General features: G+C 39.3%; 1 protein-coding gene across 2 annotated transcripts in view; it reads right to left on the bottom strand.

Annotated features, from left to right (window-relative positions):
• ADGRL3 (adhesion G protein-coupled receptor L3) overlaps positions 1-27,985 on the bottom strand; it is a 337,944-nt gene that overhangs the window by 270,873 nt on the left and 39,086 nt on the right. For both annotated transcript variants that reach the window (XM_061992427.1, XM_061992428.1), the window contains exon 2: positions 9,684-9,897. In XM_061992427.1, the coding sequence (XP_061848411.1) occupies positions 9,684-9,897 (214 nt within the window). The remainder of the gene's footprint in view (positions 1-9,683; positions 9,898-27,985) is intronic.

Here is a 27,985-nt window from a genome sequence, read left to right as displayed (position 1 = left end):
TGCACAGTTTGCAGCAAAGTAGGTGGCTGCTTAGTTGCCCTTAGGTATCCTTGACTTCCAGTAACTCAGAGAGATGACCCAAAGAGTGCTTTTGCTGCCTGGATGCCATCCAGGCCATGAAAACAAAGTTTGTTAAGATCTCCTGAAATACTTCTACCTCTGCACTGCCTTCAGACAGCTCTTGTCATGTGCATGGCTTTACACAAGCACCAAAGTGTTTTCTCAATACAAGCCTGACATAACAGTCATTAGTCTGCATTGTTTGTTGCCTAGCTTTAACTCTTTACATCTAGCTACAAGTTCAACTAATCAACTGAAATTGATTTTCCAGTGCACTGAAGGTGGCCTATATTCTTTGTGTGTATGTATAGTGAAGGGGTTAGGGTTTTTTAAGGTGTCTTGGATATCAGATGTCTGTGTTCAGCTGTCAGCAACCTTGTCAATAATTCAAAAGCGCACCAAGACGCACTTTCTAAAATAGCTCTTCTGGTAGATTTTAGAAGGAACCTAAAGATCCATCCCCTGCTCCCTCAAACATCAACAGTGAAGATTATTCATCTGCTTTTGTGCATGCAAAGCTACATTATCTATGGCAAAATCACTTGAAGTACCAACTTGAGCACACCTCCAATCCACCAACATCCCTGATGAGAGCTTAGTGCTCTGATAGGACTGATTCAGACTCCAGACACCTGCAACAAGCACTATATTTTTTCCAGAATTAATGTTGCTCCCTCCAACCTAACAGATGCTTTTATATTTTACTCCACATATTTGGTAGTATTAGCATCAAGGACCAAACTTCACTTTCCATTTCAGTGTTAGCTGGGAACTACTGTAATCATTTTAGTGGAACAATCTGTCCAAGTGTCCAAGTGAGCTGATAGTTTATCAGGAACAGAACAGGCATTTTGGGGAAGGACATAATTATATTTATGTCCTGAGTCAAGAACAACAAGAACCTTCATGCAGTCATAAAGAAAACCCAAAACAACTCCCTTAAGAAGAAATACTTGAAAGCTTGTAACTTTCTCCCTTGGAGAGCAGATAAGCTAGAAGCAATATAACAAATACATCCAAGCTAAGAAATCAAAAAGGTAGCTTTGGATGCTAGTCTGAGGAGGGATGGCAATGAAATTAAAACCTGACAAAAAGCAATCATTTTTCACAAAATAACCTATTATCCTGCCAGACTTAGACCTCCTGGAAGTCATCATGACCAAGGACTTGATGAGATACAGAAAGGATTTAGCCACTTATACTGACCGCAAAAATATCCAGCAATTACAATTAATTCTAACAAAGGACATCTAGAAAGAATATTAAAAGTATTGGGCATTGAGGTGAAAGCCCATCTCCAACTATGAGAGATCATGAAGAAAAAAGGTATGAGGGTGGCAGAGACAGTCCCTGCCCACTAAGGGATGCTATGTCCTGTCCCAAGGCATACTTGTCTTGGTAGGAGGACAGACCAGTGACTGCCTGAAGAAACCGTATTCTCATTATGTCATCTTTTCTTCTGGCCAGCTCCAAATCCTCTCTTCTTCCCTTGCATTAATTTTATAGTGGCTATCTTGCTCCATCTCTCATTCCTCACAGTCTCTACAAAAAAGTTATTCATCCTTTGCCACTGGTCCTGCTTTGGGTAAAAGCACATAATATACTGCCTACTGCAAACTGCAACTCTCAGTAACAGATTGAATGCTGACACCGTAATTCAGTCTGGAAGCTCTACTACTGCCCATAAAGCTCTACTTGTTGTCTCCCAGTTTATGTTGTTAGCAGGACTCCAGTTGAATTAAGGCTTCTACTGTACATAACAGACAGCAATGTATTATCTTATGCATAATATATAGAAGATGGCTCTAATCACAAATTCCATGTCCTGCCCTTCCTCTACATCATAGATGTGGTCCAGCATCTCTTATACTCACTGATACATAAAAATCCTTCTCTTGAATCACAATGGCAGCAAAACATTTTCTTGAGTCACTGCTTCCAATAAAAGCCATTAATTCCTTCTTTTCTCCAAAGAGGTTGAAATAAACTTCAGTTCATTCCACTACAGAACTCAGACTTTAATTAAAAGACCATGTTGAACTGACAGTTCAGAAACACTGTTTGCATCAGTCTATATTTTTGATACTTGCAAACACATTCTTTGTGCCTAACATCCATATTGGGACTGTTTTCATCTGGTATCAGCAAAGTCATCAAACAAAATGCAAAGCTATGCTGTGGATGTCAAACTGCGAGCATGCAAAGGTAAAGTGATGTCTGCAGAGTGCATTTTTGGCCTTGTAGAAGAGTATAAAAATTCCAGACATAGCCATAGAGAGGGTGTAGTATAAAGCCAGCACTGGTTTTACATGTCTTGGAATGGAATACAGAGTTCAAGCTCCAGAGATTACAAAAATGATGCAGTCAAAAATGTGCTGAATGAAAGCTTTGAAATATCCTGTAGAACAGACAATCCCCTTTGTATAAACTCAATTTTGACCTCAGGCACAGACTAACTGAAATCTTTTGTACAATAAGGAAAAAAAAAAAAAAAAAAAGGCAAAAGAAATTTATATAGCTGCATTACTTCAAAGTCATCTTACCTTTACATCCCATTAGACATTACTTCTAGCCAGAGGAGTATGCATGTATCTTTCTACTAAAATCAAATTATTTATTTGTTATCTTAATATAGTATAAATCCATTTAGCCTGCATACACCTTATACTCTACCCTGCAATGCTCTAAATCACTTTTAGCCTTGTGATGGAAAGAGCAAGCATCTGAAGACCAAGCCTGGTAATGGTTTTGTCAGGCAGTCACATTCAAGCAGACTTGAACTTTTAATTCAGGCAGTGGGCAGCATGAAGACGTTGGTTTTAAACTTTGCTTTTTGGGACCTCAGATAATGCTTCTTATGGTACAAAACCTTCGGCAAAAGCAGAGAACAGAGAATTGCATCTTCCCTGATTGCCTTCCTTACAGTTTCCTTACAGAAAGGGCTTTCTATGTACTTAAACCTACCTCCTGCAACATGGTAATAAATACAGCACACATGTTGACCAGTGGACACCACTGCCAGCCACACCTCCACCTTAGCTCATCACTTCCTTCCTGGGAACAAATGAGTAGCTGCTGTTCTCAACAAGCCATAAACATTCAGAAAAAAAAAAAAAAAAGAATGACAGAAGCATATTTCACATAGGTCTTCTCCCAGTGGCAAACGCTACACGTGGCAGGCTGCTAAGGACTGGCCAGTCCCTTATCTCTGACAGACTGGAGCCAGCCATTTTCACACTACTAAAGTAACGGATGCAGTAATAAACCTGGCTTTTACCTGCATGGTTTTCAGCACATTATGTGTTCAGCACTTCTGAGGCCACTTCAAGACAAGATTTATCCAAGATATTACCTCATATCTTCTCTTTGTCAGTTAAAGCCAGTGTGAGTATAAAAAATTGAAATTAAACAAAACCAAATAGTTGGCAAACTGAAAACAGCAATACAAAACAACAATGATGATGAATTCCTCCAGCTTCCTCCAGCCTGTGCACTTGAATGAGGCCCTTCTCTTTGGCCACAGATGCCATCAGTTACATGTTGCTTTCTCAGCTCAAGCCTGGATTGTCTCAAATCACACAGTACATTGGAATTGCATGCTAATAGCAACCAAAATCCAGCAGCCACCACACAACACAACTGTGTATTTATTTATTTATTTGAAGTATCATGCTTTATAGCTGCTCACAGCTACCCATTGGTGCCTGGGGAAGCCTAAAGCATTATTTTTGATCTACACAGCCTTCCACAGTTTGGAACATAATTACCTCCACAAACTACTGCATCCTTGTCATCTGTTACCATGGCAGCTGCAATCAGCTGAGATGCCTGGGCTGACAGGCCCTGATTTACTAGAGTACCAGGGCAATTCAAGGGGGCTGTCACCTTCAGAATTCTACTTGGGTCTGATAGTGTTTTCAGAAAAGGAAGAAGTAGGAGAAATTAGGACTGTATGGGCTGGGAAGTAGTGAACTTTTTTTAGAATGATTTAATAGCTCAGTGGACTCTGCTCCACTGGCACTTACTGGGAGTTTTTTAATTACTTTTCCCCTCTCTTAGTAACACTATATGTGTCCTTGTCCCAGGGCCAAGGTGCAGATGAGATTAGTAGACTTTGCTTCATTTAAAAATATCTTTCTGCATGGAGAGAAAGAGATTGTTTAACCAAGTGGCGAAAATTATTTTCTAGCCTTTAAAATCAGAATCCAGGGAACATGAGCTTCAGTATTCCTTGTTCGTTTCTACTGGTTACAGAAAGTACTGTTCAACTGAAACGTTAGTATATTTCCATATTGATGCTTTTCACCAGGCGATATCAAAGCACCAGACATGCTTCCAAAAAGGAGAAAAGCCTAGCTTCCCATTGCAGCATCTCAGTCCTTCAGAAATGCACTTCTCATGCCATCTGTGTGATAACAAATTTAGAAAAATGAGTAATATCTTGGCAGTCTTTGCAAAATATACTCAGGATGCAGGGGAAGGCAGAGGGGTTCCTAGCAAATGGGGCAGTCAGTATCCAAGTCAGAGGTGATGACAATGTCTAAGCAGGGGGCTGTTTTCTGAAAAGTATGCCATTAATTTTGTAGAGCCTGACACAACTGTGCTGCAGTTCATCTGAAGTCTGCTCATTCAAGTCCTACTGACAGCTTTGTCATTACAGAGCCTCCAGGCAAGTAGCTCTCCTTGTCCTGTGCATCCTCCCTACATGTGCCAGAACAAGAAACTTAATATAAAAGACTACACGAACATCCCAAAATTGGTATGATCAAAACCTGTAGCCACTTTAAGAATGATTAACGTGAACTATCCTATTTGTATTTTACAGATAACCTTTCATTCTCATTTCCCAATGCAAGAGCAGATCACTGGCATTTGAGAAGTGTCTTGAAAATCATAGATACTGATAGCATCAATAACAGTTCACCATGAGATGCAGTATTATTATTATAATAATAATGGCACTCATTTTCGACTCCTGCATTTTTCAGGTCATCAACCAAAAACATTAACAAAACACAGCCCTTTGGGAGACGAAAAAGCTTTGCAGTGTACTGCAAGCTGGTTCACACAGTTTCTTTCTTCTCACCCACACTGTGCAAAGTGCCTGCCACCATCCTTCCAATTACTGGGATAGTTCTGAGTGCACTTCCTCACATGAAATGATCAGACCCTCTGATAAAAGCAAATGGAAGTCTGAGACTGTAAGCAGCTGACAACAGTCTTACGCTCTTAATTGAACTTTTTTTTTTAACTCCTTGGTCTTGGCCTGCAGGCGTCATCAATGGTGCCAACACTGAAACCACAGGGACAAACCACACAGATTAGACTTCAACCTTAAGGAAACTAGCTCAGTGGAGCAACTGCAGCCTGGCAGGGCATCTAGCACCTCCCAGCTGTGCCTCCCACTGTGTCTGTTCCGCTAGTGGAGGAGATGCCAGCAGAGCTGTAGCACCCTCCTGCTAGGCCTTGATCTGCCTCAGTGCAGGGTGCACCATGGCCAGCTGCAGCAGAGCAGAGGGTATGTGTCCTGCTGCACCGCGCAGGCTGCACCATCTCTGCTGCAGACGCAGGTTCTCTGTCTTGGCAGCAGCGGGAAACTCTAATCAAGACGTGTTTTGCCCGTGGGACACCAAATGGATCCGTTGCTCCCTTCAGGGAAGAAGAGTGGAGAGAGCTGAACAGCTTTCAGTCTTCATCTCCCAGTCAGAAGGGGCAACAGTGGCACACAAGACCTCTGTAATGCTTCTGCGGCACAAGGCAAAAGCTGCTCTCCACTTGCTGAGCTGTCCAAATTGCTGAGAGATACACATTTTCTACCTTCCAAATTCTGACAAGTCAGAAGCAATTTTGCCTTCATTTTAGGAACGGCTGCTGAGACCTGTGAACACCTCTCCCCTGGCTCCTCTGTTACACTTGCTGATTTTATCTTATTTTTCCACCCCTCCTTTCCTTCTTCCAGCTTAAGAGCAGCTTAGAATGAGTGGAGTTGACATACCCCCTTACTCTTCATATCTAGAAAGCAAAAGGAAAGCCCTGATTGTGCTTTTGGGACAAAAAATGCAAATGTTTAGTTTACATGTACCTACATGCCAGCACTCCTAATTGGAATTTCGCCTGCACTTCAACATTCAAGGTTAAAGCCTGCAGGCAACAATAAAGAGCTCACTGAAACAGTTTCAAATTACAAAGTTAACCACAAAGGTATTTAAAAGGTGCATGTCAAGAGGATGAAGTGGCACTTTTTTCTGTTGTCTCAAGTGACAGGACAAGAGGCAATAGACTAAAGCTGGAGCATAAAAAGTTGCATTTGAACATAAGGAAAAACTTTAAGAGTGGCACAGGCTGCCGAGGGAGTGTGTGGATTCTCCTTCTCTGGAGCATTTCAAAACCTGCCTGAAAGCATTCCTGTGTGACCTGATCAAGGTGAACCTGCTTTAGTAGGTGGGTTGGTAGGTTGGACTAGATGATCTTTAGAGGTCCCTTCTAACCATTCCTACCATTCTGTGGTATCAATACAGCACAGTTCTGTGAACATATATGCAAAGCCTGATCCACTCATCTTCTTCCTTCCCTCTACAAGAAGTTCAAGAAAACATGCTGAAAGCTTTTTTTTTTAAAATTTAGAGTGTCTTTTAATAGACTAAAAAGCAGTGTTAACATTATAAAAACAAAGGCAACTCTTACAGGAACAGGAAGTTGCTCTTCCCTATTGTTCGCAGAGAACCCCGGCTGTTTGAATGGATGATATGTTAATTTTGTGGCATAGTCCCTCAAGGGAGGATGTAGCAAAGTCTCCCATGTTATAGTGCATATGGTTTACAATGGATATGGTTAGAATTTAATTGTTACAGCCTTCAAAAAGACATTTTTCCAAAGCAAACATGACATGAAATACATTTTTCTCTAACCATATCAGAAAAACTTCAGCCCATAAAGCACTCTTTCTGAGCTTTTATGGGCAGCTGTTGCTCCAACACTTGAAGGAAGAGCTAGAAAGTCAAAAAACAAAACAGGTCACAGAGGGTCTAGGGGAGCAATCACTAACACCTGCCATAAATCTGCTCACTTGCAGCCTCAGCTCATGTACCAACAACATCTGTCTCACACATAGCTTTCTAACCACATTTCCCTCTCCCTTCCCCACACCCATGCCATAACTTGTCTTAAGTGATCTATACAGCATTGCAGATTAAAAACTGCCAGAAGTTAGACAAGTTATTGTAAAGCCTCCAAGAGGACTGTGTATTTATTAATGCAATAATTAACCAATGCATAATAAGCATGCACTGTGCATATAATTTTTTCTTTCCACATGCAGACAGCTTCGATTACCATGAGAGTTACCCTGCCATGAGGATCTCTAGTTCCCAGTAGCTGCTTCCCTACCCAGCAGTGTTAGCAGAGACAAGCTCATTGTATTAAAGCCTAAATTAATCTGCAAAACTACCTAGATACTGCTGAATTGATTAATTTTGCAGGTAGAGGCTTTTGGAAGAAAATGCCATAGTTAGTGCCACAACTACTAGGCTGTCCTGATTTTCCTTTTAAGCTACTTTTTTTCAGAGGCTCAGCTATAAGGCGTGCTCAGAGTTGTGGGCTGGCAGACTGGTTTGCATCTTAAGAACATATTTCATTTTAACAGTTTTATTTTTAAATTGTTTCAAATTTTTGAATTAATGGGGATTAAAAAAAGAAACCAGGTTGACAAAAAAAAATGCAAAGTAGAGTATTTTTTCCCTTTTTTAACCTGCATTTTAATTAGAACTGGATTACATTTATTTTCCAAGAACTCAGTAGTATCCATTTAATAAAACGGTTGCACACTTCTTCATGAAAATTTAATGAATGGCTTAAATGGAAAGAGCCAACACTCCTTCCTGGGCCTTCTCACTGACAAAAGGCATGAGGCAAGGCCCTACAGATATTAATATTCCTTCAGTAGGGATTTGCTTTTTTCTCAGAAGAAATGTTGCCCTCGGTGGCCACCCTCTACAGCACCGCTTTCTGCCAAGTCCAAAACCAGAAATGCTTAGCCACAGCTAAGCCTCCTAATTCTCTGCTAACCCTTTTGAGTCTGCAGTGATGATATCTGGAGATGAGTAATCAACGTGAGTTTTCATCCCAGTGCAGGGACACACAACATGATTATATGCCCTCCCTGGTGATAGGTCAAATGTTTATTGCAGACTTGCTACACATGTGGACTGACCAGAAGATTGCAGACCTCTGCATTTGGCTTTGAAGCTAGTGCCTGGAGAATGCTGCTATGTACATATAAAAATATTAATACTTTGTACTCTGTAACAGCCCACAAAGGGGATGACATGGTTTTATTCTGTCAATAGGCAGAGGCTTAAGTGTTTCTGCTTGAACCCACCAACAATCTGAACAGAAGAATTACAGTAATTACACTAAAACCATGACCAATCCAAGGGACTGTCTAGGTGACACATTGTTACCCTTTCCATTTGCCCTGAAAATGCAATGGGCACAATCCTACAAACAGGACTTCAACCCAACATGCAAGAAGGTTCAACTTAAAGAAGGGGCTTATAGGAGCCACATGCAGTGACAAGAATATTTTTCATGAGTCCTCTCAGCATTTTGAGACGTAAATCCTTGATGTGGAGCAATTCTAAAGGCAGCTCAAAAATAGCTGTTAGGATGTCAAATACAGATGAAACTCATAATTTCTTTTCTGTTGCTCACCCAACTTGGTGCAATGTGTCTCACACAGCAAATAGCAAGATACACCATTAAAACCTTGCACTGCTTTAGCCATTAGGTCACCATGCAAACAGTATTGTCAGGACTTCAATTAGTAACACTTCATTTATGTTGTTATTAATATCCTGAAATAACAATTTCTATTACTATGTAATTAAAAGTCAAATATATTGAACAATTATTCATGTGTAGTTATTAGTACAAATGTACTGAATGCAATTACATGTCAAGAGATGTGACTTAGGAATCCTTTCCACAACACCATTTTTTGCCAGAAAATACCCTGAAAAATTCAACAACAGTTAAAGGTTTCCATAACCAGTGTAACCTCTATTTCCAGATGCAGAAGTCACACTTAACAGCAATAGTTACTACATAGAAATTTAGCAAGTCTTCTGCAAAATGACTGTGATTGTGAGTCCTTGACTGGGTATTCATATCTTCTCTGAAGCTAAGCCTGGCAACATGATGAACGATGTAGACTTTTCTTTGCATTTTGAAAAATGTGTAAGTTATTCTGAACAGAAAATACTAATTGATTAAAGGAGATTATTGGCCATTTGTTTGAACACAACACAAAAAACACTGACTACGCAATTTGAGAAAGACTTTGCTTATTATATTCATTTAGAGCATTGATATGTAGGCATTTCAGAGGTAAAATTGGGATGCAGTGAGTATCAAGATGACTGATTAGTAGTACTTCCTTCAAATTATTTATATTGCATGATGCTAACCCAATCCTGTTAAACCCACAGTTTAGCAATGATAGCTGTAATTCTGTGCACATACATACAAAGTACCTGCATTTTCTTATGCAAACACACACAAACTGGCGTATATTTACCAAATTAAAAAAATAACAGTCAGCAAACAAAGAATATTAAATAATATACCTTTGTGTCATAATCTTATAGGCATCTGGCAGATAACAGCGGATATTCTCCATCTGAGCAGGATCAGAGTCACAGATTTTATCATCAGTCCTTCCATAGTTGGCACTTTCAATCATGATAACATCTGTTCCCGGGCAGCGAAGCTCTATGGGGTAACTCTCACAGGACAGCTCCCTTCGGACCACAGCCATGGGGACCGGGGCACGGCTGAAAGCTGCAAAGATTAACACAGAAACACAGCAAACATTTACTTTACACACTGAGGCTAGAATTAAAGGCAGGATGATGTTTTAAAACTAGGTTTTATCCATATGCTGTACTGAGATAGTTTTGGTACCACTGAGATATGGTCTGCCGAAATGGGGTCCAATACCTAGCTTGCTGCCTGCCCAGAGAAATCACTTCTCCATTCAGTGACTTGATTTTCTCATCTCAAAAACAACTTAACGATGCCTTTTATGCAGAGCTTTAGAAACCCCCTATTGAAAGAGGTAAATAGCAACTATGACATTATTATTACTCCTGCTTACCAGGTGAAAGGCTGGTTGGCTTTGATATATAAAATTATGGTCCCGCCCTGTGTCCCTGTATCTGATCACACAGAGGAAATTTTCTGACAACGAGCAATACAAGCACAGGGATCCCACCTGTTCAGCAAGATTGCATCTGTCCTACTGCATCTGCATTTCTCTTTTTCTTGGTCCTTAGAAAACATAAGCCTAATGGCTTTTGCTGCAGCCTGCAGCATCCTGGGGGATGGCCTACGGGTTCTGGCAACCATCCCACAGTTTGGGCCCTGTAGTGATATTTTCCATGGAAAGGCCAATAAATGAGACACTGGTTGATTAAAGTTCAGTTCAATACTAGATGTTCAACACTGGCAGATACTTGTAAAGGTAAAGAGCTCTCAGAAATCTTACCTGTTTTAAAAGAAATCCAGGCTACAGTTTGCAAAAGAAAAAAGAAACATGCTTTGAGATGCCTTGAATACAAAGCCCTAAAGTATTAGTAAACAAACTCGCACAATAATAAACAATAATATTTCCAATCTTTACAGCCTCCTTGATCCAAAGATCTTCAACAGCTTGATAAACTTGAATGTATTAATCCCTCAAATATCCATCTGAGGTAACTGTGCATTGTCTTTCTCATCTCAGCTCCAGAAAGGTTATGTGGCTTCCAGAAGATCTCATGGGAAATTCACGGTGAAGCTGAGAACCGAATACTTGTTTTCCAGCTGAATGCACCAGCCAGAAATTGAAACAAAAGCCAACCTCTTCCCTTCCTTATCCCATGAGAATTAAAACTCACCCACACCAAAAAGGTTTCCAGCTCCAGGGATGATGTGCCCTTCTGGCTCCATTTTGTACTACCTCTAAACATAAAACTCAACATACAAACTAAGCCTGTATCTATGTGATGGTCACAGATCAGTTAGGAAAGGTTTAACCCTCTAACAGATCTGGGGTCCATCTGACACTGAGCATCTTTCAATAACTTAGTTGCCCTCCAGCCCCATTAAAAAAGTACCAAAATATCCTTCCCAAAATCAAAAATACCTTCTAATGAACTGGTGACTTGACCCATAAAACTTGCACATGGTACATGCCCACCAAGTTTGCTTAGGGAAATAAGAATGTACCGATGTTTCTCAGTATACCCCTTAACTGTACAAAGGCTGCTCTGTCTGTCTGTCTGGCAGGCAGCAATCCAACACATTAACTTCCATGAAGCCTTCCATTATTGTCAGTTGTCTCATTTAGATTTGAAATATTGTATAGATAAACATTGCCATTCCTGTACATTTGCAGGGATTACTCTAACATCAGATCCTTACTAATGTGCCAGAGTGGTAGACTAATTGCCAAACTCCCAAGACAGACATGCATTTATTCTTGAATAATAGCTTCTACAGCTAGCATAGCCTTAGAGTTTAAATCATGTAAGATGCTCTCTTCCTTGAGATCACAGAAAGTTTTGCGAGATTACAGAATCACACACAGAATCACAGAATGGTAGGGGTTGGAAGGGACACTTGTATTACACATTTGTGTAATGAAGTAAATTCCTACTCCAACCAAGTTCTCCTGTTGCATAAGGACAAGCACAAACCTTTGAGAAACAACACCTCGTTCTTACCTTTGACTTTATATCACTAATCAGCAACAAGGTTAGTGAAGGAACGATGAGACATAAAGTTAGAGACAATACAATTGAAAAGATAAGACCACTAGAACATAAGATTTAGTGAAGCCCAGCAATTTTAGCCTGCCCTACATACGACATCAAGAGGTATTAAGTCCGCTTAAAAGGATCTGTCCACAGAAGCCTGCAGCAGCCTCTGCTCTGCAAAATGCCATACTCTGGCATTATATTTGCCTGTGTCACCTTTAGCACTCACAGGCCCAGTGCTGATCAGGAAACTTCTGATGCCAGGCTGCTGCTTTTGGAAATGAGCTGTGGTGAGCTCTCTTTTCAAACCTCTTCTGTAGTAAAGCTGAGCAGATTGGCAACATGGGAGACAGAAGGTTTCTGGCAGCTTTTGGCAGAATGCTGAGGCCAAGTGCTCTGCCTCCTCCTGCCATGTACTTAGAGGACTCTCATTAACTGCCAAGAAAATGGCAAAATGAGGTTTACATTCAATATTAGCTGTTTGGGGCTATGGTTTGACCCAGTTCTTGCATTCAGTTCTTCATCAATTTGGATCCTCTCTCTGGGAGGCTGCTGCAGGCTACAGAAACAGCAAAGACAGTTGTTAATAGTATTTTACTTTTTACAGTTCCCATTATAGAAAACAAAACTCAAACCTCCAACCCACATGCTTCAGAAAGTATATTTTTGCTGTTAATTCCTGTACATTTCTTACAATAACTGTTCTATATTGTCAAAGAAAGCAGACATTAAACAAGTGATAGTTGAGGAAAACCCTGCTTAAGTTGCAGAAATTAAATGAGAATTCAACTCATACAGGCCTGCTGTATTTTTCAAATAGCAATCCTATACATATGCAGCTAATTTTAAGTCTAGTGGTTTGTTGGAAAAAAGACATTGAGAACTTCTACCATCAATATGGTTTTGTTAAAATAGAAGTTTATCTGAGGTCGAAAATCCTAATACCACACAATATTTCAGGCGGATGGAGGATTTCACAATTAATATGAAAACACAGAGGTTTAATAAAAGCTGTTAAATGTGTTTCTGTACTGTGTGTGCGAGCTCATTTGCTGTATCTTGTGCATCTCCTGTACATGAGATTTTACAGCACTGAACTACTACAATTACACAAATGTCAATTCATGTTACTCCCATAAAATTCAATACTAAAAACCAAAAGTCTGCCCTCAAAAGAACAGCTCATGTTCTATTTCCCCATCAAGAATCTCTGGACAGATGCAAACATCTCTAGATGTGGCTTTCAATTAACTGGAATTCACCTTTTTGTTTCTCACATAGTCAACCAACCTCTTGCCATTAGAAGGGCAGCTTTCACTTAGAGACACCTCACTGTGGTATCACGAAGCCATTTATTTCCTGGATTCAAAGCATGTAAGAAACATGACAACATAGACAAAGTAAAGGAATAGCTGAATACTGTAATACAATATGATAGGATAAAGCAATGGCAGATGTATCAGTTGCTCTGCATGGTATTTTTCTACCCCAATATCTGCAATAAATACTCAAAAGGGTGATTAGAGGTTGGCTGTGTATCTACTTGTGAGCACATTTCTTGATGTTTCCCTGAATTATTATCTTAGTTAAATAGTTTTACTGGTTGTCCTGCGAGAAGCAAAGATTTTTTTGCTTCTTACTATGAAATAAGATACGTCAAAGACCATCTGTGAAAAACACAGCATGATTGTATTAATTCATTGATACACTTCTCTCTCCTTCAACAGCTCCCTGTCTTTGCAGGTCTCTCACTGAGCTCCTTATTTAATCTCCTAAGTAAGTGACATAATTGTTGGCTTGAAGTCAAGAGGAGATGATGGTTGCTCACTACTTTGGAAAACGAGTCTTTTTCCAGCATCCTATGTGCAGACAGACATCTAAATACAGACAGCAGAACTTCAGGACTTTAAAAAACATTCTTTTTAACATTTAAACTTGTGCCAACTTGAGTTTAAGTGCAGCCATTTGGTTGGAAAATCATCCTCCTGAGCTTCTGCAGGGCAAAGTGAGAGCAGAGGGTGAAACAGCAACAGATAATGACAGGATTTTATCTTAGCAATTTAGAACTTCTTTGTCTCTGCTAATTTTGAGAGCTGGAAAATTAAGTAAGTCATCAAAATCTTGTGCTTTTTCTCCCCCTCACTTTTGACCTCTGAACATAATTGCCTCTTGTCGTGCCTGCAGGGCGTAGGCTTGTAGTTACCACTGTGTGCTTAATCAAATGTTGAAATAGCCTTTAAATTACGTGTCTTCTTGGCTGCTAGAGATTTGTTGAGCTCTGTTACACTTAGAGGTGTGATGGTAGTAGATGTACTTTTAAAAAGAAAAGTGTGGGATGATGTGTTTAATTAGGTTTTATATGCAATTTTCCCAGCAAAATCATGTTGTGGCTCAGAATCTTCAGAGTAAAATTTCAGTGCATGTTTAAGGGTGATGAAAGAAAAGCTGGAAATATAGAGATAATTATTTTCACAAGCTCTGCACATGATTTGGTCTGGCCAGCTAAATACCTGACCTAATGTTCCTGAAGGCAAAAAGAACATGCTGTAGGTAGAGGTTTCCTACTAATCTGGAGGAATGTTTCTGTGTTTATACTTTTGCAGTTCTTGATATTCCCACAGTTCACTTTGACTTTGGGGGGAAAAAAAAAAATTACATTCAAAATGTAATTGTCCCCTTATTCTCCCCTTATTCTAAAGCCTACTCAGGTATGGGCATGAGCTGAAACCAATTTGGAGTCATTCAGTCAACAGGCCTTTTATGACTGTCACTCCCTGAGGAGCTTAAGTGCTTTTCTAAATCAGAGCCTTACTGTTCCTTATTAAGATATAAAGTCTCATCTGGAGTACTGTGTCCAGTTTTGGGCTCCATAGTTCAAGAGGGGACTGCTGGAAATAGTCTAGTGGAAGGACACCAAGATGATCGGGGACTGAAGCATCTTTTTTATGAGAAAAGGCTACAGGAACTGGGGCTGTTCAGCCTGGAGGAGACTGAAGGGGGACCTCATTAACATTTAAAAGTATTTAAAAGGCTTTAGTCAAGTGGATGGGGCAAGTCTTTTTTCTGTTGTCTCAAATGACAGGACAAGCAGTAGTGGACAAAAGTTGTAACACAAAAGCTGGAACACAAGGAAAAACTTCTTTCCTGTGTGCGTGAGGGCGCCCTGGCACAGGCTGACCAGGGTGTGGAGCTTCTTTTCTCTGAAGGTTTTCAAAACCAATTTGGATGTGTTCCTGTGTGACCTGATCTAGGTGGACCTGCTTTGGCAGGGGGGTTGGACTAGATGATCTCTAGAGATCTCTTCCAACCCCTACCATTCTATAATTCTGTGAAGCATTCATTTTCAGGGTGCAAACATAGCACAGTGCTTCTTCCCTGTCTTTCTTTTGTAATCCAATTTATACTTGGCTTCTGATTTCAAAAACATACTAGTAGCAAACAAAAATTCAGATTAAAGACAATAGCAACAAACATGTACAATATTCCCATTCTCTAGTATTTTCATCTCTAACAAATATAAATCTAGTTCTGACAAGCTTGAAAAATCTGGTTGCTCCAAAGTTCTCTGGAATCTTGTGATTAGTAGACAAATATAGAATATTATTCTCTCTTCTCAACTTGTTCTACATACTCTGACAGCAAATTAAACAGCAAATTAAACTCTGCATCTGTGAGACAGAGTGGAAATGTCTTTCTTCTACTCTCAGCCTGCAAAGGGGGTAAAGGTTCATCCTATAGATAATGGCTGATCCCAACACATTGCAGCTAACAGTTGCAACATCAATATCCAGCTTCCCTGAGGAGAAAATGAATGCAGCTTGAGTGGCCAAATGGTTGAAGCCGCCTGGCTTTCCCCTCTGTGCCTCAGTTGGTTGCTGTCTCATCTATAAAAATGGAAAAACTATCTAAATCTCCTCCATTAAGCACTCCAAAATCTGCTAGTGAAAGGAAGAAAGGAACTAGATATAATCCTCAGAAAATGAAGAATGTTGCTTCATTGCGAGTTTCCCCATGTGAATCAAATATCCTGGGGGTGTGTGAGTATCTTGAGATTTCTTATTTCACAGAAGACATAAAAAGCTATTTGTGACTTTCTTTTGGGCACCTTCACCAGAAACAGCGATCTCCATTCCCTAGCAAATAGCTATGAATAGACTTGATAAACTGTAAGAGAATCCTCTTATAGGGTGGGATGGTGGATTAAAAAAAAAAAAAGACTGAAGAGAAACACAGTGCTGTGCAACACTCCAGCCATGGCAACCAAAGAAAAGCTAAAAAATCCCCATGCTCTTCCCTATGCATTTTCTGTGGAGGTTAAGGTCAACTATCTTATGGTTCCATAAATTGCTTAATCTGTCTGTCTCCACTCAAGCAACACTTGCTAGGGATTTGCTCAAAGGTTATGTGAGTGAAAAGACATTATATGTTCAACAGCATATTTACATCTGACATCCTCGCCCATGATGAAGGGGAGACACAGGAGAAGGGATATAGTAAATATGGAGGGGTTTTCTATAGGGGCTGCTAAACCCACACACAGACAGCAAATTTTCCAAGGTGACACAGTCAAGGATGCAAAAAGGAGTACAACTAAAAGCTTATCAAAGTTCAAAACATCACAACTCCGAAGCAAGTCTCTGCCTCCAAGCACTAGCTTCCTGGAAAGTATCTTTTATATCCAAGACAGATCTCCTTCTTCCACGTTTCTAGACACCCTAGAGGTCAAATCTTCCTATAGACATCATTCAGTAGGGTGATGATGAAACAACTCTCCCTTTCCATCATCCACTGGATGTCCAGAAAGTCCAGGAACAGCAGTCAGAGGATTAAGCACCCAACAGCTACATCCTGGAGCACTCCTGCTGCTCCTGCTTCCGGTCAATGATATCCCTCATCTCCTTGCCATGCTCAATTTGGTAAACACCCTGCTTCTCTCCCCTGACTTTAAGAAACTCCAGATCAAGGTATGATAAGAGAAGCTTTTCTCATTAGTAAGAGTTATTAGATTCTCTTAGACTAAGTATAAGATTAGCTTTTCCTATAGAAACAAAGAGTAAAGAAATTCAGAGGTAGAAAGACTTGTGGAAGATCGACAGAAAGAGGAAAGAATGGTGAAGTGGATGCTTTTGTACTTAAGGATGAGTGTCCATGGGATGGGTCATTGCAAGGCCCCGTGAGGAAAGGAAATGTGCTAAAAGAGCAAAGGCACAGAAAAGAGCAAAGTGCAAAGGTCATTGTAAGGCCCTGTGAGGAAAGGAAAAGTGCTAAAAGAGCAAAGGCACAGAAACCAGATGGTAACCACGAATGGAGGAGACTGACAGAAACAAGCAGCTGAGGATATGTGAAAGGGAAAGATGTAAGAAAGCATGCCAGTCCAGGGAGATATGGCATTGTACTGAACCTATCCTGCAGGAGAAAGTAGTGCAATAGCGATACTCTGCTTTCCTTCCGTTCCTGTATTCCAGTCTGCTGGGACTCATGGGCCATTGCCTCAACAGTGAGTGATGGGAAGTACTCTGAGAATTGCAACAAACATTTATTTTGACAAGTCTTCATCTTCACAGATCCCCCACTTAGAAAGAGATGAGTATTTCTGCAGCTAATATTTACACTGGAGCACACTGCAAGACAAAGCATCACCAAAGGTCAGTCTCCATGCTGCTAAAGTGGCAATGTCAAGGGTAAGCCAAGCTACAAGTTTGGTGTTGCTCAAGGTAAAGCAGGTCCTACTTTGCCCTCAGCCAAACCCTCCTATCTCCAGCCATGGTTTAGCTGCTGAACCTGCACCCAGTTGTGATGCTTGCCAGACCCCTTCATAAGGCAGATCAACTCAGTAGCCCACCAAGAAATAGGGTGGAGGGAGGGTGGAGTGGGAGAGAATGGTGAAAAGAGAGGTTTCTGATAGGCTCGCAGAATTGAATCAGCTCAGAAATGGTTACCTAATGTCTAAAGAAGCAAAATATTTTTATAAGGAAGGGAGACTGAATTTAATGTGCTTTTTCAAAATACATGACAACCTACCTTCAAATCAGAGGTTAGAAGCATAGTCCCAGTCTAAGCTAAATGAACTTAATTAAAGCAGAAGGAACAAGTTGAGAACAACAGACAAATGAAATTCTGTCTCCAGGGAAGAAGTTGAATGTAAGTACATTAATATTTAGGTCCCATCATGAGAAAAAGGTATTCTCAAGTATCTTTTCCTTTGCAGTGGATTATCTCATTTGTAACAAAAGGCACGCACAAGAAGATACTTGGATAGGACTGCCCTTGAAATTCACAAGCCTCCCTGATGTGAATTAACTTTCAAGTGTACGAAAATGCTGCACAGATAGGGAAAGCTCTGCAGTTAAAGCCCTGTATTGCAGTGCATAAGAGGTATAACCAACCCTTATGCTAAAACTGCCCTCCAGCCTAACAGCAATATTACTTAAAATATCAGTGCTTCAGATCCTGGTCCATAACACTGAAACATTCAGGCTTCTCAGTAAAGGAAGCATTAGGTTCCATGTCACAAGGACTAGTCCTTTTTACAAATACATATACCAGAAATCACAACAGGGCCTTCAGTAATGAAAAACCTGCTATTTATTACTTACTCAACTAGAAGTTACTGACACTTAGCTGCCTCAAAAAAAACCCCAAAAACCCACGCCAAAACAAAACAGAGCAGCTTTGATTTTGACATTGCTGATCAATCTTGGAGTCTCAAATTGAATATAGCTCAAGTGAACATGGTGAGCAAGTAGAATTTGAGAAATAATGTTCACTTCATTTTAAATTACTCCAGTGTAGCATTTTATCGTAGCCATTAGTAAGCTTCATTAATTAATTTCAGATAAAAACTTTTATAAACAACTATAGTTGAAATAATCATAGAGGCAGATCATAGAGCATCAAGAGTTTAACTTAAGAACATTAAGGAAAAATAATCTGTTTATAATTTTCCGTTTTAATAGTAAATAATAAGCTTATTTAATATTATATTTTATTATTTTTTCCATTTAAAACACTGTCTTAAATTCTTACTCTTGCTAAAATAACGAAAAGCTGGAATAATTTTCCTCTTACTAGCAGAGATTTTTTAGGTATGTCATCACAATGGGCTTCAATAGGATTTAGTGGTGTCCCCAGATGGATAGTGCCCAAGTGTTCAGGACATACCCTTCACCATCATTTGTACCACCATCAACTGGGAGGTGGCAGCCCTGAGCTACAGGAAATAGGACAAGGATAAGCTGGAGAAGACCAACATCCAAATGCATCCTCACTAGTCATAGATGATCTACCATGGAGGATGGCTGCATGCAACACAGCTCAGATCTGACTTCTATCTTGCTACAGGAGGAAAACAAAACAAAAGCAAAAAACTAAGAACAACCCAAAAAAAAAAAAACCAAAAAAAACCCCCACAAAATAAACCAAAAAATAATAAAAAAAAACCCCAAATAAACCAAAAAAGAACTCCAAGCCCTCAAAAGTCACGAAGAGATCTAGTGAATTTGTCAGGTTCAGAATTCCTTTTAATGCTGATGGAAATCAGACAGGTTGGATTTATTTGGAGCGTCGCTTAAGAGCAGAGTGACTGCAAATAATAGATTCCTACTGAATAACACGTCCTCAAATTTAAAGTTAAATTTTGATTTACAGTTCCCCGAATAGCCTCTGAAGAGGACTGTTAAAGCTCTTGTAGAAATATCTGCATTATTAAAGAAATTATGAATACCAGAGGATTACTTTGTGTTGTTTATGGACTTGTTTACCAGAGCACTAAATATATTTTTAAGTTTGTATTGTCAAAAAAGAAGAACTGTGTGAAAACTGAAGAACTGTCCAGAGAAAAAGGCAGGCAAAATAGAATTTTTCCCTAAGTATTTCAGCCTTTCATCCAAATACTTGTATAAATATCTGGGTCCTCAAATACTTTTTGTTTAAACCAATTGCTTTATATCACCAAAGACCAAGAATGATTCCTTTAATTTTGCAATAAATTACCCAGACCTTGAAGACTAACCATCTTCAGGAAGTAGTATGGCTTAACTGTAGATCATTAAGTAAATAACTACGATTTTTCTTGGTGTTTTAGACATCAAAACTCCTTTGAGTCTCTGCCATAAATAAGAGACTTTGTTCTTTCCACTAGCCATAACTCTGTGAAAGTTTTACAAAAAAATCGTGAGACTGTTTTCAGGTCTTGCCTCCTCTTAGAATTGCAGTCCATTATTATATATATTTACACACACACACACTTCCATAAATGCAAGACATATGTGCAACAGAGAAAATGGAAAGTGCAGTTTTCTACATGGCAAGATGAAATTTGAGGTCCTCTTTTCAACATACTTGAAAAAATACTGTTTTTTAGAAACCAATGAGTGCTTATCAGCAAGATCTGTTGAGTAATCTACAAAGACAACCCAGTCCTCAGCGGCTGGATGAGGATTTCCATAGCATGACATCTAGGAGCTCCACCTCAGAAACAGGCAAGAGATCTAAGATCCATTTTGCTGATATGCCAATAAGAATTACAAGCAGGCTGTGGAAAGCCATTCTTTGCAGAACTCTGAATCATGACTCTCTTAAAATTCTGTGAAGTAACTTCCCTCTGACTTCAAAAGGTCAAGGATTTCACCTCAAATACACTAGCAGCTAAAAAGAGCTTTGCAGAAGCTGAGCAGTTCAGCTGAACACATTCACCTGAACAGTGGCCAACTTTATTTACTTCCCCCCCAACGTTAATAGCATTAAATTTAGAGAATGAGCTGAAATGGGCACACTTGCTCCAGGTGGAAATATACCCCAAGTAAAGGCAGATTTTCAGGGAAATCTCATATTTCTGCTGGCAGATGCCCTTTTCCTCAGTAGAAAACAGAAAAACAGAAAGCCTTTAAAATTAATGAATGAAATTAACTGCACAAAACAGTTCACTGACTAGGAAACACAACTAAAATCCTGAGTGAAGTTTCCTATTGCATCCACCAGCACACAGCAAACACTGAAGTTAATCATTTTTCTAACTAATGCAGCCTGTTCAAATTACTGCTCCAGAAACATTGTTTACACATGTATGTGTGTGTATATATAATGCACATACACAATATTGCCCACCTCAAGGTGACACACAAAAAAAAATCTGAAATAATACCCAGAACTGCTCTGCACAATTAACTGCTCCCAAAAGAATTGGGTAGACAGGTCTGCAAGAGAGATGAGAGCTCTTAGGCCTCACACTAAGGAGGTGATGCCTATCCTGTGACACCATGTTGCCAACCCAGGGCAGCCAGGGCGCATCAGTGTGGCCAAACTCACAACAGTTTTATCTGCAATAAATGCCCCGAATCCTGCCTTCCACAACCCAGAATTTCACTGTAAAATAACCAGGGGACACCAGGATACGTTTCCACTCATTTTCCACTCCAGCCTTCAAAAGTCATTAACACTATACTAAAAAGCATTAAAAGCAGCAATAACAAGTATGACTAGTCACAGAGACATTGTACTCAGTAAAAACCCAACCCGGTACCAGTGTAAGGGCAACTCTATTTTATGAAAGTCCTTATAGTGCTGGACATCATGACTTATTATTTTTCTTGTGGAAGAGCGTACAGCCCCTTCACAGACAGCCATGTGTTTGACTGAAAAAAAAAAAAAGAGGGCCTGCCCCAAAGGATACTTTAAAGACAAGAGGAAGTATGTGCAGATTAGAGAAAGGAGCTTGTGATGGCACAAAAGAAAGACACACAGCATCAGTAACAAACAGATGCGGATACTGTATTCAGAGGCACAATGCTCACCAGTTCAAGAAGACATTATCTAACTTGCTTCAGGACAAAAAGACAAAACCCTGTAAACAGCTATGATAGATGGGAGGGTATGTTCCTTCCCCCCCCCCCCCCCCCCCCCCCCCCCCCCGCTTCTTCTTGTTTTTTTTTTCTTTAAGCATGATCACTAATCTTGTTTCGAATTCTCCTCCTGTAAGAGGCACATGAAACAAGAAGTAAATCTTTTGCTGATCTCTCTGGCAACAAAAGCCAGGATCTAATTGCCCAAGAAAATCAGAGAGAGAAATCAGAGGTAAAGGCAAAGAAAATTTTTCAGCTAAATAATTTGATGAAAGTCTCCAGTCCTCCTTCTCCTATAGATGCGGGGTCAAACTGAGCAGGACTTTTTCAAGCCTCAGACAAGACAGTGCTGCTGGTAGATTCCCAGACAGAAGGTTGTTAGTCCCTTGGAGAATCGGGCACACCAGCTCAGTCCTTCAACAACGCACCATGCAGATAGTTTCCCTGATCAGTGCAAAGAGACACAGGATCCAGCACCCCAAATTGAGCAGTGCCTATTAGCCATGGGAGATTGAGGAGACCTCAAATAACATTCACCTTAGGCTTACAGAGTTCTGGCTTTGACCTCCCAGGACAGAAGATGGCCTAGGCATCTTGACTCAAATTGCATGACTGTGGCAGATGGATGAGGTTGGGGTGCCATCATGTCCAGGGCAGGAGCTCCCAGTCCACAGTTAGTGGTATCCTCTAACAAAACTGGAAGGCAGACAGTCTGCAGGCACCAAGACCCCCACCCAGCACAGACCTGCAACACTTAACAAAACTTTTCTGGGAGATTACTAGCTAAATTTCTAATGCAATGATGTTACAGTACATTTAAGTACACTTTCTAAATAGAAACACATTTTGAACAAAGGATCAATTTAAGCACCTCTTCCTGCACCTATAATACTCATTTACTTCTGTACCTATTTCAAGTATTGTTCTTCTAGAGATATTTATACTTCATATCTAGAAGCTTCTGTTTTTTCTAAGAATAAAATTGTTGAATATTTACATCATCGTGTGTTTGCTGTTCATATTCAAGGAAAACATTCTGCTATCACTGCCCTTAGAAGGGCACTTTTGAAGCAGGATAAAAAATCCTTCATAAAAGAAATGAGACTTTTTTTACTTATAGTTCTACCATATCCCCTATTATTCTGCAATAAAGTACCTGAAACTGTGTAGGGTTAAAAAACTGTCTTTCAGGGGCTGGGAGGGAAATACCTGAGCAAAATACCAAAGGTCACTGAGCAAGTCTGTTGTTGAATCTGTTCTCTAAAAACAAACAAATGGAATGCTGTGCTGGTGGACAGTTGCCCTAAGGCCCCTAACTCCGATAAGGAATGAGGAAGAACAAGTCCTAAATACTTTTCTGTAATTTTTTCATTTTGTTAGTATGAGAAAATAATTTGTTGGAAAACATGTACTGTGATTGGCAAAACCAATACTGATGCCTGCTTTTGACCAGAAAAAGTTTAGAAAGAAAAAATTTTAGTGGGATGCTCTCTATGTAATTTCATATAGGATCCCGTTCTAACAAATAAGTTGCTCAAAGACAAAAAAAAAAAAAAAAAAAAAAAAAAAGAAACAAACAAACAAAACCCCCCAAAAACCCCATCCAGGTGCCTATGAGCAAATAGCCACAAATCCAATTAACTTGGAAAATAAAATAAGATCACAGTCCTGACTGGTAACAAATATACTTAAAGGCTTTACCCAGGAGAGATCCTCAGAGATGAAAATATTTCACACAAAATTAAACAGAAATAAAGATTTAAGCTTTAAAAATGCAGGCAATAAACTGAGAAGTGTGTTTCTGGATGACAAAATCTCCAGCTCTGCAATGATGAGAAAAGATTTCTTTTGTAAAATAGTCTGTTGTCACATAGAAGACACAAGGACAGCAATGTAGATCAATTAAAAATTACAGTTTGGAAACACAAACATGCAATAATAAAAGCTCAAAAATACAAATGAAATAGCTGTGGACCATCAGACTAAAAAACCCCAATGCCTGAAAAATTTTTAAAGCAGCAGCAGTATGTCTGAAATAGTCTGAGTGTATGGGTCAAAGACAACCAATTACCAAGCAAGAAATCAACTCCCAACAAATATTCAGTAACTCACTCCACTCAGCGTTCGGAAAGAGGCAAACATCTATTTAGAACTCATAGTGGTGAAGAGTTGTGTTTTTTTTCTATCAGATATTATCAAAGATATATTTGCAAACAGACCAATATTTTTCATTCTCCAGAATTATATATCTTCTATCTGTGAGTTTGGAAAAAAAAAACACAACCCTTTTAGGAACCCCTTGCTGTTTTTTAATGTTATCGGAGACACTAGCACTTTGCTCCTAGCAAGCTTAGTTAATTAGATAGACAGAAATTATAAAAAGTAAGTAAGTTCAATTGCACACAGAAAAAAAATGCATTAGCTGTTGCTTCTCAAAAAGTAATGTAAATGTGGAATTGCCACTCCAGCTGAATCATTTCTGGAAGTTCAGCAAGAACCTCATCAGTCCAATAATGTTCAACACACTTCTTGATGATCTGAAAGAAAATAAACTCAAAGCTTGCCAAATTTGCAGTCAGCGCAAAAATTGATGAAATGTTAAGTAATGACATGGGCTTTGTCAGTTTTGCAGATTAATCTATACACTGTGTAACCAGACTGTGCTTTAACACAAACAAACACATATCCACATAGGAATATAAAAAGTGCTCATTATGTGAGACCACAGGCTTTCAAGTAGTCACTCTAAAACAATATTGTTTTCATGACTAATAAGAATTTGAACGCTACACAATGGCTCAAAGGGCAAACATGATCTCTGCAAGTATTAGGAGATGAATAACAAGCAGAAATGGGAAAATTAAATTGCCCTGCATATGGTTTTAATGAGTCCATTACTACACATAGTGGTGTCTATACTTCAAAAAGATTGTCACAAACTTTGAAAGGCTTTGCAAAATAATTTAAGATTTTAAAATAATTTTTTTAAAAAATCCAGTAGTGCCTGGAAAATTAGTTTTGCAAATGAGACAACAAAGTTGCCTAGTCTAACTAATCCAAAAGACTACGGCAGTCTGCAGGTATTTACAGAAGGAAGACATTTCTTAAAATACAGAGCTCTTTAATCTAGCAGAAAAAGACAAGGGAAATGCACAAACTGCAAGCTGACATTAGATAAATTCAGGCTAGAAATAAGGTACATATTTTTTTACAGTGTGAGTAATTTACCCTGGAACAGTTTCCTTAGGTATAAGACATATTCCTTATCAGCTGAAGTCCCTAAATCATGACTGAGTATCTTTCTAAAAGATATGTTACAACTTAGATACAGGAACCGGATTCACAAATTACGGAGTGAGATCTCTATTGTGCAAACAGTATGGCTTGCTCATCATAGGAGTCTCTTTGTATTTTAAGGATCTATGAAGATTTGGGAGAAAGAAAACATAAAAGAGGGGGACATTTGGCAGCATGAAACCCACTAAGATTATTATCTTAGAGCAAAAACACCCAAAAATCCCAACAACCTCCCCTAGTCAGGTTTTATGCAGATACCTGCTGCACTCATCCATGCAAAGGTTTGTATCTTGCCTTTATCTAGTGGTTGTGAATAGATAAAAAAAATATTCCAGGACAGCTTCTTTGAATTCTTAGGAATAAAGGATGGCAAGGAGGATGAAGGGAATTGCTTAATCCAAACCAACAGATGTGATTTTAGTCAGAGGCTTGCTTTGTTTTCGTAATGAACCATAATCTGTGTAATCTAAAACATTTTTTATTCACTGCAGTGAGACATAAAAACTGTAGCTATGGCATGTTTTCTCAACCATTCATCATTACTGAATGTATCTCTTCATTGCTGAAGACTCATTGGACCCTGGACCAGTCAGGCAGATTAAGTTTCGGAGGATGGATGAAAGTATAGGTACTATGCTATGTTTTTAGTAGGTTTGTCTGCTTTGGGGTTAAGGGTTTGGGTTTTGTGTGTGTGTGTGTGTGTGTGTGCGCGCATGTGTTTGCGGGCTTTTCTTTGTGTGTGTTTGCTTGTTTGGTTTAGGGTTCCTTTTTGTGTTGTGATTTTGTTTTGTTTTTTTAATTCAGCCTTCCAATACAGTTATCTAATAAATGATTATAATTGTGCAAAGTTTATTAACCAGTTTGTAGGTGCTATTAGCTATGTAAATTCTTTGCAGCATATACACAATGATATTATGGCAGAGGCATTTAGGGTCCTAATATGGTGTTACTGGGGCAGGTTGGAGGCATTATTTTCCAATTTCTCCATCTCAGTCATGGTGCTACAAGTGTCCCTAATCCTGGCATGGTTCCCTAAGTCTTCTTTCAGCGCAGTCACTTGTGCCAAATACAGGGGGTTCAGAAAGTCAGTACCATTGCATAGAAGTAGGGCTTCCATTCTGCCCGCAGCTCTGTATTACAAATCTGTCCCCTCTACTTGGACAAAACAGGGCACAGTTAGATTATGTTACATTATACACTATACCACAGAATTGAAAGGTGAGCAATTCAATGTTAAGGTGCAAAGCCAAGAAGAACTTAAGCTACCTGGAAGCCTGGTGCTAGAATGACTGCCACATATATTGCTTACAGTTTTGCTCAGGTTCAATACTTAGGTTTCAGCAACATCAGACATCTATGTGTTGCTTCTCAGCATACTTATATTCCCATAATGTTTTGCAATATGAAATACTGACTTCTATTCATCTGTATTTCCACATGTTATTTTAGTTAATCTCCATATTAAAAATAAATGGATTTAAAATATAATCAGCTACTTATATAAGCACTCTATTTGAAAGACATACTTCGTCTTTAAATAGCAGCAATCAATACATACAGTATATAACCTAAACAAATTTCTAGTATTAATCTTTAATGGATGCATGCTTTGGTCATTTTTATTAGTAATATATTATCGATTTACAGAATACATTTCCACCTTAGGCACTGGGATTTGCTAGAGTCCTTATATCCTGCACATAGTTTTAGTCAAAATTGGAGTCAAAAGCCAATAACTCATTCACTACCAGCATAGCCCATCTACAGAGTTAGATGATGGTCTGAATCTCACAGTGGAATCACTTGTCTTACAGTGGCATTTGTAAGTCATCATTATTTATGTAAAATAATCCATGAGGCCTGCTTGCTTATCTTTCAATCTTTATTGCCAAAAAACTTTGGGAGCCACAATTTGGAAGAACACTGGCAGACTAACTTTGCAGATCCCTTGCAGGGCAGAGTTTCTCTGAAATCCAAGTACCCGCTTGCGCTCTTTTGCTTAGAATCAATGAACAGTTTCTCTGTCTTTGTTGTCATTCACATCAGGGAGCAGTGATTGACTCCTGCAGATGCACAGGAGAAAGGGAACCAAACAGCTTTCTTTGATATGAATACTAATACTAGCAGACAGGGAGAAGACAGCATGCCAATCAATCCTCCCACTACTGCCATAAACAGGCTGCAGAGAACATGTCAATTGCTCCTTGGTGAGTCTTCAGAACAAGCCTACAATAAGATGAGTACATCATAATATTGCCACACAAATAAAATCCAAAATGTTTGTCTAGTACTACAGACAGAAATGAGGGGAACAAAAGATTTAGAGTTACAGTTACTTTGGTGAAACAATCCTAGGTTGTCAACTTATAGATTTATTGTTACACAGACACAACAGTACATGCATGTCTTGCCAGGATATTATCACACCTTGGGCAAGTGGAGCTTTATGTCAAAAGCCAAGCACAGAAATCACAGAGATGCAGTACACAAGCATCATCAGTTCTTCAGCTATTTAATGAGATGACTCTCCTATAATCTCAAAATCAGCTACATCTAGAGTAAATAAAAATATACAGTATTTATACTTTTAAGAGATGGGTGAGAACCTAGTTCCTTGGAGAGACAAGGGGGGGGACCACCGCTTCTCTCTATTTCCCCTTTGCATTTGTTTTAACTGATAGACGAGAACAAAACAATAAAATACAAAATTGGAATGCTCTGCCTCCTTTTTGAAGAAGAACAAACTACTGCAGTAGAGACAACGGTAATCAAAAACACGCCTGAGAAAATAACAGCAGCAAAAAGCAAAAGTCATATCAATTGCTTAGGCCTCTCTGCACACAGAAGTTCAGTGAGGTGAAGCGAAAAAGTTTAATTCACTGAGCTGGCTAGAATTAAACAAATAAGCCATCTAAAAAAGTGGGAGATAAGCTCCTAAAAACCTGGCTGTAGTGTACACTGTGAAACCAACTTTAAACTGTCCTTTTTCATTCA

Source organism: Colius striatus, chromosome 3, assembly GCF_028858725.1.
Source record: "Colius striatus isolate bColStr4 chromosome 3, bColStr4.1.hap1, whole genome shotgun sequence".
Lineage (NCBI taxonomy): Eukaryota > Metazoa > Chordata > Aves > Coliiformes > Coliidae > Colius > Colius striatus.
This window is presented reverse-complemented; position numbering and strand designations above follow the sequence as displayed.